We start from the raw sequence: 12936 nt of genomic DNA, 5'->3' as shown, positions 1-12936 counted from the left end.
GAAAAGAACTTCAGATTGATAGGAAAAAGTAAAAAAAAAAAAGTTTGGTTTCCTAGCAAGAGATGCAGCTTCAATAGACCAAGTTTGAGCTGTCTTATATCCTATAGCAATTTTTTATTAGCACAAATTCTGTATGTTCTCTCACCATCTCTCATATTAATTTATAGCATCCTTTTTAAAAAGGACTCACAATCCACTTTAAATATCTCTGCATAGGGGCGGCTAGGTGGCGTAGTAGATAAAGCACTGGCCCTGGAGTCAGGAGTACCTGGGTTCAAATCCGGCCTCAGACACTTAATAATTACCTAGCTGTGTGGCCTTGGGCAAGCCACTTAACCCCGTTTGCCTTACAAAAACCCAAAATAAATATCTCTGCATAGAGGAGCAATTTAACTAGGCAGGATATTGTGCAGGGGAGGGGGGACCTAGCCTGCTTATGGGGAATGGCCTTCTGTATGCTTTTGCTTTGATCTCTCAGCAGTTATCCTGCAGCCAAGATGGACTGGATGGGGTGCCAGCTATGGACCCCTTGCCTTTTCTACCACACTGGGCAACCACTTTTGTTTTGTCTCTTGCCTGCTTCATCACCTTGATTCTTGACCTCCTTTCATCAAAAAGCAGGAGTCAAATTTGTTCAAATGTTGACCCGTTGAGTATGTCTGCACCTAAACAGTGTTATCCAAGATGAATAGTGATACCCTATTCTGATTGCTTGTCTCTTTTCTCTTGTGCAGTACAAGTTCCTACAGATTCCTACAGCATTCTGGTCTCTTTTTTTTATTTTTTAGGGTTTTTTGCAAGGCAAATGGGGTTAAGTGGCTTGCCCAAGGCCACACAGCTAGGTAATTAGTAAGTGTCTGAGACCGGATTTGAACCCAGGTACTCCTGACTCCAAGGCCGGTGCTTTATCCACTACGCCACCTAGCCACCCCTGGTCTCTTATTAATAGTACCTTTCAGGGCAGTTCAACATCCCTAGCTTTCTCCCTTATGGCATTTTGGGGTAATCCATGGAGGCAAGGAGCTTTTTAAAATTATTTTTGCAAGGCAATGGGGTTAAGTAGCTTGCCCAAGACCACACAGCTAGGTAATTATTAAGTGTCTGAGGCCAGATTTGAACTCAGGTTCTCCTGACTCCAGACCCAGTGCTCTAGCCACTGCGCCACCTAGCAAGGAGCTTTCTAACCCTCTCTGATTACCTGTCAGAGTATTAGGACACCACAATAGCCAGTTTGAATATAACATCCAGCCTAGCCTGTGGCTTGGGTCCCTGAATGTCATTATTAATGAATCAATGAAATGCTGTATTCCCCATTGCCTTTGAAAAGATGAGCTCTGTGGAAGCTGGTTCAATAAACTGAGCCTTGTCAGAATTGACTATTCAATCAGAAGAGGAGATGAATGGTTTCCTGTTTTAGATGGCCAGATCTATAGTATGAGCTCATAAACTAAACACTAATTTTCAAAGACATCTGTTCTCTATCTTCAGAATAAACATAGTGTTGGGCGAGCTTTGGCCTGGTGGGAGCCAGCATTAACCCTACTGGCACCCCTGGATGAGAACTTCGGGACTTCACTGTATTTCAGCCTCTTTATGAACAAGATATTCTTTTTTTTTTGTTTGTTTTGTTTTGTTTTTTTTTAGGTTTTTGCAAGGCAAATGGTGTTAAGTGGCTTGCCCAAGGCCACACAGCTAGGTAATTATTAAGTGTCTGAGACTGGATTTGAACCCAGGTACCCGACTCCAAGGCCGGTGCCTTATCCACTACGCCACCTAGCCGCCCCGCAAGATGTTCTTTACATTAGGCCTGGCCCTCGGCAGAGAACAGTCTCTGTCTTTCATTAGAAAATTTGGGGAAATTGAAGAGAGAAAACCCATTGTGTTGCTTGAAAACACAAGACCTCCCAACTCTTACCCACCATCTAACCACTTTTGGGGGTTCCCTCACCCTCTGAACTTTTGGGGAATTGGTATCCTACTGGGTAGGGTCAAGCAATTGATTGCAAAAGCACCAGCTGTCCTGGCTGAACCCAGAGTGGCTCAACCAAGATGCAGGGTGTTGGCTGAGAAGTTGGATTGCTTAAAGCTCACCTCCATCTTTGAGAAGAAGGGGAGGGGCATAGTGGAGGAACTGGTCTTCAGGAAGCTTGCATCCAGAGGCCACTCCACCAGAGAGGTCAGTGTTTGGACTCCAGGTCTTTGCTGGATCAGTGAAAATGCAAACATCCACACCACAGGGCTGTTTTGTGCAAATGTTGGGGCTTTGCATTTTTATTAACATTTTCCTCACATGGTTTACATCCATTTAGAATAATCTACATAATTGAAACAACACAGACAAAAAAATATATCCTTACCAACTTATTAAAGTCAAATTATTAATGAACAGTCCTATCCTACCTGTATCTGCAAAACTCTCCAAATCTCCCAGGCCCCTGCTTGGGAGAGAGCAAGGCGACATGGAACAGGGAGGATAGCTGCAGCCCATCCTCTGGGCACCTGTTGGAACCCAACGTGAGCCACACAACAGGCTACCATGTCTGGGGCTTCTCAATTGAGAAACCAAAGGCGCTCTCTTACACAGTTTTGTCCTGGCTTAGTACCTATCCTTTCTTCTCATTGTGGATTTTAGATATATAAATATTTGTATTCTTTTACCTTCTCCTTAACCTTTACTTTTCTCCTGCTCCTCTTCTCCCATGCAAGTCTCCAGGTGGCAGCAGATGACTCTCTAAGAAGCCAGAAGTTGCTTCTCTTTTTCCACTAGCTTCCTGTTGGGGACCTTGGAGAAGAGGCCTCCCCTTTAGCGTTGCTGCCCCCAATTAAGTTTTCTCTTCCGTCAAACGAAGGGCCTAGGGACAGGAGGCCAACTTTGGCATGCCAAGGCTGCTAGGCAGCCAGGGCCTTTGGCCTGGAGTATTTCCTCTTTTCATCTAGTATCCTGGTACTTTTGCTGCCAGTGGCTCTCCCTCCTATCAACATTTTCCTTTCCCTAACCTTGCCAGAGCATGACTATAATCCAGTTTTCGGATAAGGGAGAAAAAGGATCAGAGAGGAGAACTGCTTCTCATTGAAGGGACTGCATCTTTGATGTGCCTTTAAGATTTGACCCCGAGCACCAGCCAGGCTGGATTCCAAGAGGCCAGGAATAAACCGATGGCTATCTTCTTCCAAATGCACTCAAACACAGGGAACCCTGCCTTTATACAGAAGTTGACTCTATTACACTATTGTGTGGATGGAAAACTCAATGGGTTATCCAGTCCAAAACCTAGGAGTAAAGACTTGGGGAGGTCCCTTCTCTTCTCAGCCCTAAGAAGCTCAGGTGGGTGAGGATCCAACTTGTTCTTCACAAGTCATGCTAGGGAATGCAAATAGGTCTCCTGAAAGAACTGGGTGTGTGTCAGCCCATCTGAAAAGCAGTCCTCAAGAGGCCATATTGCTCGCTTCCTCCAACCCCCTTCTTCCTGTAGCTGGGCAGGAAGGGAACTGCCAGAAGCTGGTAGGGAGAAGCGGGACAGCACCATGGAGGCCTGCTGTGACTATCATACCCAGGCCTCGAACTGTTCCTACCCCAGGTGCCCTAACGAGGCAGGAGAGGGGGTCAGTACCCTAGCTGACTCACCCCCTCCTGCTGGCTGGGCAGGGATAGAGGGGGTCTGGGGGGAGAAGGGGATTTCAGAGATCCTACAGGATCTCCCTGGGGCCTAAGGGGCTACCCTGTGGCAGTGCCACACTGCAATGCTCACAGGTCTAAGGCAAAGGTTCTGACTGAGGAGGTAGGAGAGGTTCCAAGGGCTGCCTCTTCTGGGCACCTGGTTCACTTCTTTGTGTCACCCCACCTCCCAGCTCTCCCCTTTCTCAGGGACCCCAGGGCTATCCTTGGTACCTCTCACTTTTCAACCTGCGAACACACAATGGGGAGAAGTGGCCCAAACTCGTTTCCCCAGGATCAGAGATTTAGAGGAGAGGAAGAAGTCTCCAGGTCTTCCAGGTCAAGACCTGTATTTGGCAGATGAGGAAACAGGATCAGACGGGGAATGACATGCCTAAGGTCACATACACCCTGTGAGCAAAGAGTTTCCCCAACCCTCTGGCCAGACAACAGGTCACCCACCATGAGTCTGCACACAAAGGAAATAGAATACCAGAAGGAACTGAAAAGCAAGGGAAGTAAATCAGGTGATCATCCCTCTGGAGATGGGGTTATAAAGTGGGGGAACGAAATAAAGGAAGCTTAAAGACATACTCCCAGGAACAGATGCTCAAATGGCACCTCCCCAAGTTGTCTCTGGGCCCTCACTCAGAGCTTGGGGGGCAAGCACAGCCCTAACTCACAGTCCAACATCCCCACCAGCAACAGGCTTTGCAGAGAGCTCTCCGAGAGGAGGGGACCCGGGCTGAGGCTTCACATGCAGGGGTGTGGGGTGGGAGTCGGTGGAGGAAGCAACGAGGAGGGGCTTCTGGGAGCCTGCGGTCTGGGAGCAGTGCCAGGAGAGGGCAGCTTGGCAGAAGTCAAACCCGGCAAACGAAAAACCTTTGCATTTAAGACTTGGAAGGAATGAAAATGCCGGAGGAGGAAAGAAAGCCCCAGAGCTGGCTGTTTGGGTCCCCAGCCTGAGTCGGCCACCACAAATATACAGAGGACGATTCCTGAATGCCAATGGAGCATCAGACATGAGCGGATTATAGAGGGGCGGGGGATGAGCCTGGTGGGGCGAGGGCGGCACCGGGGAGGACGAGGTCAGCTTTGTACAAGGCTGCTCAGGAGACGCGCACCTTCTAGGTCTCAGAAATCTGTTCCCTTGGTGGCCGGTTTGCTCCCTCCAGTTTTGTGGGGTTGGATTTTCAAGTCTGTGCTGAGTCCTGGGGTCGAGCCGGGAGGGACTGGTGCCCCCAGGGTGGACCCCGTTTCACCCATGCCTGCGCTAAACGTCCGTGGAGAAGTACAGTGTGTTCCGTTTTAGTTCCGCAAAGGAGATGGGAGGGTGCTGCAGGTAATAAAGGAGAACCTGGACCTATGGAGAAACAGAAGTGGTAAGGGGGCAGCTAGGTGGTGCAGTGGATAGAGCACTGGCCCTGGAGTCAGGAGTACCCAAGTTCAAATCCGGCCTCAGACATTTAATAATTACCTAGCTGTGTGGCCTTGGGCAAGCCACTTAGTCACTTAACCCCAATGCTTTGCAAAAACCTAAAAAAAATGGATCCAGAAGTGTTAAGGACTGGACGCTGCCCTAGACCTGGAGCCACAGTTTTCCAGGGGGAAAGAGAACACCCTGGCCTTCTCCCCTCATAATCTAGCACCATAAGCATTTACACTCTCCCCAAAGAACCTGTGGGATAGGGCCATACATGACAGGGTCATACACCAAGAGCTACCAGAGACCTTGCCATCCTCTCATCCAACCTGTGTTGAGTCCCTTTCCTGGACGTTTCTGTTGAGTCTGGACTCCTTCAATCTTCCCCAGGTGAGCATTGGAGACAAGGATGACAAGGGAGGCAAATACTCCATCAAAATCTCCAAGTGCTCCGTTTATTCACCAAAACACCAGTGCCTATACCTTTGCAGTCTCTAATCTGCTCCCACTCCTGTGGCACTTAGTAAAACAAGGCTCTGATGTTCAAGCACACCAGGTGAAGATAATTTACAATGTTCCCAAATACAACAGTTCCCAACAGACCTGGTTGTTTTGGTGATGAGGAAACCCAGGCTTGGGTCATACCAGGGAGGCGTGTGAACTGAGATGCTCTTCCTTGACCCATTGAATGGGCTCGATTAGGAGAGGCATCACCTTTAGACTGCACGGCCTTAGGAGGCTGGGGAATCTGCTCTAGCTCTGCAGCCCCAGTGGGCAGGGGACATGATGGCTTGGGCTGCTACCTCACACCCATCCTGGAAGGGCAAAGGTTTCCAGGCTGAGAAGGGAGAAAAGCGGGTCAACCTGGATGGGAGCAGGAGCCTCCAGGGAGCTGGCGTGGGAATCTGATCAAACATTGAAGGCCTGGCTCCTTGCCAACCACTGATGCTAACTCCAGGAACTGCCTGTTTTACAGGGGGCAGTTAGCCATGCCAGGGCCTGAAAGAGCAACTCTGACCAGAGCTTGCTTGCTCCTACTCTGCATGCTCTGCTGCACATATTCTGGAGAGTTGGGGGGGGCGGGGCTCAGGGATGAATAAGGCCAGGGTTCTTAAACCTGTTTGTATTCTGGTTCTCCTGGAGGTCTGGGAACCCTTCCCATGAGTATTTTTAAATGTATAAATTAAAACCCATAGGATTACATAGGAAACCAATTACAAAGAAACAGTTCATATATGTTTATGGATACACACACACACACACACACACACACACACAGAAACAAGCCAGTTTACAGACCTGAGGTTAAGAAACCTCATCCTCCTCCCCACAAATAATGTTGGGGTTGGGGAGGGGCAGGAAGGAGGAAGAGAACTGGAATTCAATATTTTTTTAAATGTTAAAAAATCTTTTTAATTTGGGAAATTTTTAACAAATGTAAAAAAAATTAAATGTTAAATTTTTTTAAACTGGGAAATAAAGAACAAAATAAAATATATTAAAAAAAAAAAAAGAAACCCTGCCCTAAGCTCCAGGGAACAAGAGAAGCTTGGGGATGACCCACAGACCCCAAGTGAATTCCACATGGCTTTTCTTCCATAGAGGAGAGAAGCACAGAATCACCGGAGCTGGAAGAGCCCCTAAATCCAACCCCCTCATCAGTCAGATGAAGAAACTGAGGCAGAGGGATTAAGTGGCTTGTTAAGGTCAGAATCCAGTGGCTAAAGCAGGATTTGAACTTGTCTTCCTTGACTCCAAAGCCACTAGGACATGTTGCTTCTCAGCCGCCAATGCTTGGGGGGTGGGGGGGGGACAGGATGTGGAAGAGAGAAATGCTAGCACCAAAGAGGGATCCTGGGAAAAGCCTGCCCTGTTCTGAGGAGGGGAGCTTGTTTAGCCTGCCTTCCCCACGCATCGCAGGCCCCAGCCCTCTGGAGGAGGGGCATCTTACAAATGGAGGTCTGGAAGGAGGATCTGTCCCATGGACCAGGAGCTAGAGGATTGCGTCATCTCTCCCAGGCCCTCCCAGACCACATGGATCAGGTTGTAATTCAGCGCTGATAACAATCACCAGTTTTTATAGAGGGTTTTAAGGTTGGCAAAGTTCTTTACCAATGTTATCTCCCTAGATTGTCATCCCCACTTCACAGCTAAGGAGGCAACTTAACTGAACAGAGAAGTTAAGTGGCTTGCCCAGGGTCACACAAACTCAGTGGCTTCCTGACTATGCCCAGCTCCCTCTATGGGGAAGGCTCAAGGAGGTGAGCCCTCAACCAGCTCAGATCTTGGGAGGCAAGAGCAGGGTTCCACAGCCAGAATGTCCCCCAGGACATGGCCTATTACCCCTTGCCCTCTGGTTCTTTGAAGGAAACTGGCTCTCTTGCTTTTCCCTAGGCCAGTGGGAGACAGAGGCACCTCGCCCCCCCAGGTGATTACCTGCGCCATGACGTCGTGAGACCAGATGTCAGAGGCCGAGGTCAGGTGTCCTTTGCTCTCCACCTCAGATGGTCTCAGTAATGTTGGGCCAAACACAGTGGCCAGGTTGTGAAGGGACATTTTATTGATGGGCTCCTTTTCAGCAACCCTGGGGGTGGCGTGGGGAGGAAGGGAGGGAGAGAGGGAAGTTATTTTGATGGGCCTTGAAGGGATGTTTAATTTATAGACCTCAAAAGCTCTTCATGGTCATTCGTTCAGGCCCTCATTTCACAGAAGGGGAAACTGAGGCTTGGGAGACTCACAGCATCACTGATTTAGAGCTAGAAGGGACCTTAAAATTTACTGAGCACAACCCTCTTGGGCTGATTTTTTTTTTTTTAATGTGAGGGAAAATGGGAGCCAAGAAGGTGAGCAGATTTGCCCTGGGTCATAAGGCGGACTCTAAGTCATTTCTCCATCTATCTCATCACTTCTCTACTTCAGTCTAGTCCCTAGGGTCCATGACTCCCCCCAAAGACCATCATGTCAAAGTGGGATTAGAACCATCCAGTGCATCTGAGGGGAGAGCCGAGGCCAGGAGAGCCAAATGAAGGTCACTTGGCCAGTGAGGGATGGCTGGGCTCAGAGAAGGGAGCTCCCTGTGGCTTTGGGCTGGAGCCGGCCCTGCGGAGGGAGCTCCTGGAGCTGGACGGAGCCTCTCCAAAGGCGGGGTGCAGAGTCGGTCCCTCCCCACTTCGGGATGACACTAATGCTCTGAAGTCTGCCTCTTGTTCTCCCTGCCCTCCTTTCTCTTACATAACGGGCCAGATGCACTCGCTGAATGCAAGCAGCAGGTATTAGCTGCTGTCTGTGGCTGCCTGGGCCCCCCTTCCCCGCCAACCTCCGTCCTAGGGTCATTTAACAATGAAACCTGTTCCTGGCCTGTCTCCAGCACCAGCACCCCACAGCCACTGGAGAAGAGGGGCCTGTGCGACAATTCCCAGTCCCACCTACAACCCCCCCCCCGTCCCCCAAGGGCCACCACCATCCTGGGGGGGAGCCCAGGCCCTGCCCAAATGGAGCAGTCCATCTCCTTGGAAACAGGCAGGAAAACAGGGCCATGTCAGGAGGCAGCTGTGCAGGCCTCCTCCGCCCCCAACCCACAGAGGACTTGAGCCCCGTCCAGGGGACCAGATGTGGGAACAGACTGTGCCCGGTTCTCAGGGTGGAAAACCTAATGGATTTTCCCTTCGCCCTTCTCCCTGGATGTTCCTTCTCACTCTTCAAACTGTTTGGGAACTGGATGGGATTTTGGTCCCGGCCAAACCAGAGGGAAAAGCGCCTGAGGATGGGAGGAACGTGAAACCCGAGCTGCCTCCCGGGCTTCTCCCCCCGGCCCAGCTCCATCTCCCACTCCTCGGGCCCCTTCGGAGGGGTGGGAAAGGCCCAGTCTTCTGAACAGTCAGCTTCTGCCCTGCCTGAACCAATGTTCACCAAGGCAGATTCTCAGAAGACAACCCAGACCTGGAGCCCAACAGATGGAGGGGGGATGGGAGAGGCGAGGCAGTGATTTCTCAGAAATGCAATCCCTCTCTCCAGCCCATACCCCAGGGCTGCCATCCAAGCTCACAGGTCCATCAATCAAGAGCTGTGGGTCGGAGCTCTATAGCTACAATGGACCTCAGAGGTGGGTGAGTCCACCCCTCCTACCCCCATTTGACAGAGGAGATAAGTGATGGATCCAAGGTCACACGAAGCAATAAGCCTTGAAAGCAGATCTGATCCCAGAGTCAGGTGGTTTGCTGAATGCAAGCAGCAGGTATTAGCTGCTGTCTGTGGCTGCCTGGGCCCCCCTTCCCTCCCAATCTCCGCCCTAGGGTTATTGAACAATGAAACCTTTTCCTGGCCTGTCCCCAGCACCAGCACCCCACAGCCACTGGAGAAGAGGGGCCTGTGGGACCATTCCCAGCCTCTCCTCCTCCTCTTCCCTGGGGGCTTGGGGACCAAGAGGTTACCAGAATACACAGCTCTGGATGCAAACTTCCCAATACCTCGTTACCTTTTCAAGTGTTCTAGCAAGAAGAGGAAAGTGATGAGGTTGGGATCGGGAAGAGTCCGGAGAAGGTGCATCATACAGTTTTCCTTGGCAGCAGGATCTGAGAGGGCTGGAGACAAACAGGGGAAAAGGAGTCAGCAAGGGAGTGAGCTTTATCAGGACCAAGTGAGTGCCAACACCTCACCTACACGACCCTACACCTTCGTCTAGCCGAGTGACTTCAAGGAACTGGGCAGGGGGAATGTCCTCCGCTAGATGTGCAAATGTGATTGTCCTCAGTTTCCCCAGGAAGGGAATCGTTGAAATAGAGGGAGAGTGCTGCCCACAATAAACCATACTACAACCAAGTCTAAGCCATTCCATCAGGATCAGTTATATCAAAGACCAGCTCTGTTCTCCTGGATAGGGAGCCCTATGGAACAAATGGCCTGGGGTCATCCCCAACATCCTAATGGCTAGTAGTTTTCTAGAGGATTTGGGTCTTCAGGGCATTTGGGGGCAGAAATCTTCCTCCTTCAACTCGCTCTCCAACTTAAATGAAAGGAAGGGATAGCGCTAATAACCAGCCACATTTCTCGTTCCTTCTTAAATGTTTGCCATTCCCAGGGATCTCCCAGATAGGAACCCCAACTGCCAGCCTTGAGCCCGAGAGAGGGTCCCCACTGGAGCCCTCAGAAACCTGGGTCAAGTCTCACCAATGCCCTCCATGAAGGCTGGATAGAGTCTGTCGGTGAGGAGGGGTTCTGGGAGCTCCCGGAAGTAGAGCTTCAAGGTCCCCGCGATGGCGTTGATGTCCATGTCACTCAGCATCACCAGCACATCCTTATTGTCTGTGGGGGAGAGGAGTGGGGATCAGTCACCCTCACGGAGACACAGCATCTTGGAACCGGGAGCTAGGAATGCATCTAAGGCACCCCCCTAAAGGTTCCTCTGGTCTCCATCTCAAGCCTTCTGGGAATGGCGAGCACGTTCCCTACCCTGGCTGCTTATCCCAGTTTGGGAGAACTAGAATTGTTAGAAAGCTCTTCCTTGCTGTGTCCATCCTGTCACTTTACAGAGGAGGAACCTGAGGTTGTGAGACATTAAGGAACCCCAAGGCCAGGTGTGAAGACAGAAAGCTGAAGGCAAGTCCAGAGCTCTGGCCGGCCGGGAGCAAAAGAGACAGAAAGTGAGACGAGTCACAAAAAACTGACTTTGAAATCCTGGCCTCAGACATGTTACTATCTGTGATCCTAGGCAAATCACACCTTTTCTCAGCCTTGGTTTCCACATCTGTAAATGGGACAGTAACAACACAGACCTCCCAGGTCTATTGTAGGGGCCAAATGAGACCATACTAGATTGTACACCTTAACATCCTAAGGCAAGTCCAAATAGCTATTATTATTACTACTGTTTCCTTCATTATACTACTTCTCCAGTATTATTCTTAAGAATAAGGCAGGGCCAAGACAAATTCCCAGAGATGTCTGGACAAGTTTGGGACTTACCAAGCCCCTAGTTCTCAGCCTTTGCAGGGTAGGGGGTGCTGTGCCCTGAGGCTGTAATCTGGCTTGCTTTGCCCAAGAGTCTCCCATGTGAAGCGTGGAGAAGGGGATGAAGGAGAGGGGGAAAGTCAGTTCCTTGATGCTGAGCTCTGGGACATGGTAATACCAAACAGAAGGTTCTGTCCTCACTGACAGGCTCAGTTAAGCCCCTCTTTGGAAAGCTCGGCACATTTTTTATACCTAAAATCATGTTCAACCAAGCCTTGGTTTTCAGGCCACGAAAAGAAATCTGGGCCAGGAACAATCAGCTCTGTGCCAATATCTCTCCCTCAGCCTCCTGGCCCTTTTCTTTCCTCTCTATTCTCCTGACCTCCCTCATCCTACCCATTCTTACTGGCCTCTCCCCTGCAAAAAAGGATGCTACCACCCATCAGGACCTCTGCCACTCCTGGGGTAGGAGTGGGGATGGGAGAGGAAGGGCCAAGGGTAGGATTCAGGCTGGTTCTTCAGGAGCTGTCCAGCTTAGCCTCTAAGGGACTGCCCTGTTTGGCTTTCCCAGATGGTGGGCAGCCAGTCCATATCTTGTATAACAAGACATAACCCTACAGGATCTTATGAATGAAATTAAGGGCCTGGGGCCCAGCCTTTGGGAGTCTTACTACCCTAAAACAGAAGGATAGAGACTTGATTTTAATTGGAACAGAGATTTCCTGGGTGAGGAAACTACTTTTGCTAAAACAGCTTGGCCCCTTCTGTACAACTAATAGTTTTAGGGTCTCTTAACCTGGGGGTCTTGAATTTCAAAACTGTAAATTTTTGATATATTTTCTTCAATGTAACTGGTTTCCTTTGTAATCCTAAACATCTTATGCTTTTTTTTAGTTTTTTTTTTGCAAGGCAATGGGGTTAAGTGACTTGCCCAAGGCCACACAGCTAGGTCATTAGTAAGTGTCTGAGGCTGGACTTGAACTTAGGTACTCCTGACTTCAGGGCTGGTGCTCTATCCACTGCGCCACCTAGCCACCCCACATCTTATGCTTTTAAAAACATTTTTTTTCATGGGCTTTAGTGCACCATCCAAGGAGGTTTTGAGATGAAAATGTGAAGAAGGCCTTGTCTTAGAGGGATACCCAGAACCCTGGGCAGAGAAGCCCTTCACCCAGGATCCTGCAATGCTCCTCAAATTCTACTGAGAAAGACCTCAGGAGTCTGGCATCCAGAAGGTGAGAAGTGTGAGCTTAGGGCTTCTAAATCAGTCTCCCCTGAGACTCAATTTCAGCTTTGTCAGAGACAAGGCTTCCCCAGTACCTGCAAGTCTAGGCAGGTGTGGGGAGAACACCTGAGGGCCAGACAAGAAAGCATGGCAGTCCCACCCTCTCAGCCCATCTCCTGCCCCCCCTTTCCCTGGGACTCACTGGCATCAAAGACAGCCTTCAGTGCCTGGATGTCAGTGGCCACCCCCGAAATTCGGTAGATTCCGATTTCCTCAATGCCTCTTTTCTCCACCTCCTCCACACATTGCCGGACGATGTAGGGGACCTTGGAGCGCTCTCGTCTGTGGAGGCAGGGTGTGGGCAGCCCAGTGACTACCTTTGCCATGATAGCAGAGTCCCCTGACCTCCCACCCATGATTCCATTCCTCTACCTTGGGTAGCCCTGGCTGGTTGGAAGGGGGGGGGGGAGAAGAACAGAAGGAAATATCCCCAGGGCTTGCTGTGTACACACACAGGGAGGGAAAGGGTGGGGGCGTTGGATCTGGGACACAGGGTCTCTGTTCTGCTTTCACACATTGATACCAAGAGAAAGAAGGCTCATGGATCAAATGTTTGGGGTTCCTAAGAGGGAGTCAGATTAAACAGAAACTCAAGGGAATGGAAGAGGGTTTTCCTTTGGGAAAACC

At 50.1% G+C, this 12936-nt stretch overlaps 1 protein-coding gene across 5 annotated transcripts in view; it reads right to left on the bottom strand.

The window, feature by feature from the left end:
• Positions 1–337: 337 nt before the first annotated feature.
• Positions 338–12936, bottom strand: part of ABR (ABR activator of RhoGEF and GTPase) — a 291714-nt gene continuing 279115 nt past the window's right edge. For 2 of the 5 annotated variants that reach the window (XM_074189144.1, XM_074189148.1), the window contains 5 exons: positions 12452–12591; positions 10245–10379; positions 9553–9658; positions 7515–7662; positions 338–5018 (listed from right to left, as the gene is read on the bottom strand). In XM_074189144.1, coding sequence (XP_074045245.1) covers positions 4929–5018; positions 7515–7662; positions 9553–9658; positions 10245–10379; positions 12452–12591 — 619 coding nt within the window. In that variant the 3' untranslated portion in view covers positions 338–4928. The remainder of the gene's footprint in view (positions 5019–7514; positions 7663–9552; positions 9659–10244; positions 10380–12451; positions 12592–12936) is intronic. The other 3 variants (XM_074189147.1, XM_074189146.1, XM_074189145.1) reach the window with 2 other exon arrangements.

Source organism: Macrotis lagotis, chromosome 5, assembly GCF_037893015.1.
Source record: "Macrotis lagotis isolate mMagLag1 chromosome 5, bilby.v1.9.chrom.fasta, whole genome shotgun sequence".
NCBI lineage: Eukaryota > Metazoa > Chordata > Mammalia > Peramelemorphia > Peramelidae > Macrotis > Macrotis lagotis.
Note: the sequence above shows the minus strand (reverse complement) of the source record. Positions and strands in the feature narration are given on the sequence as shown.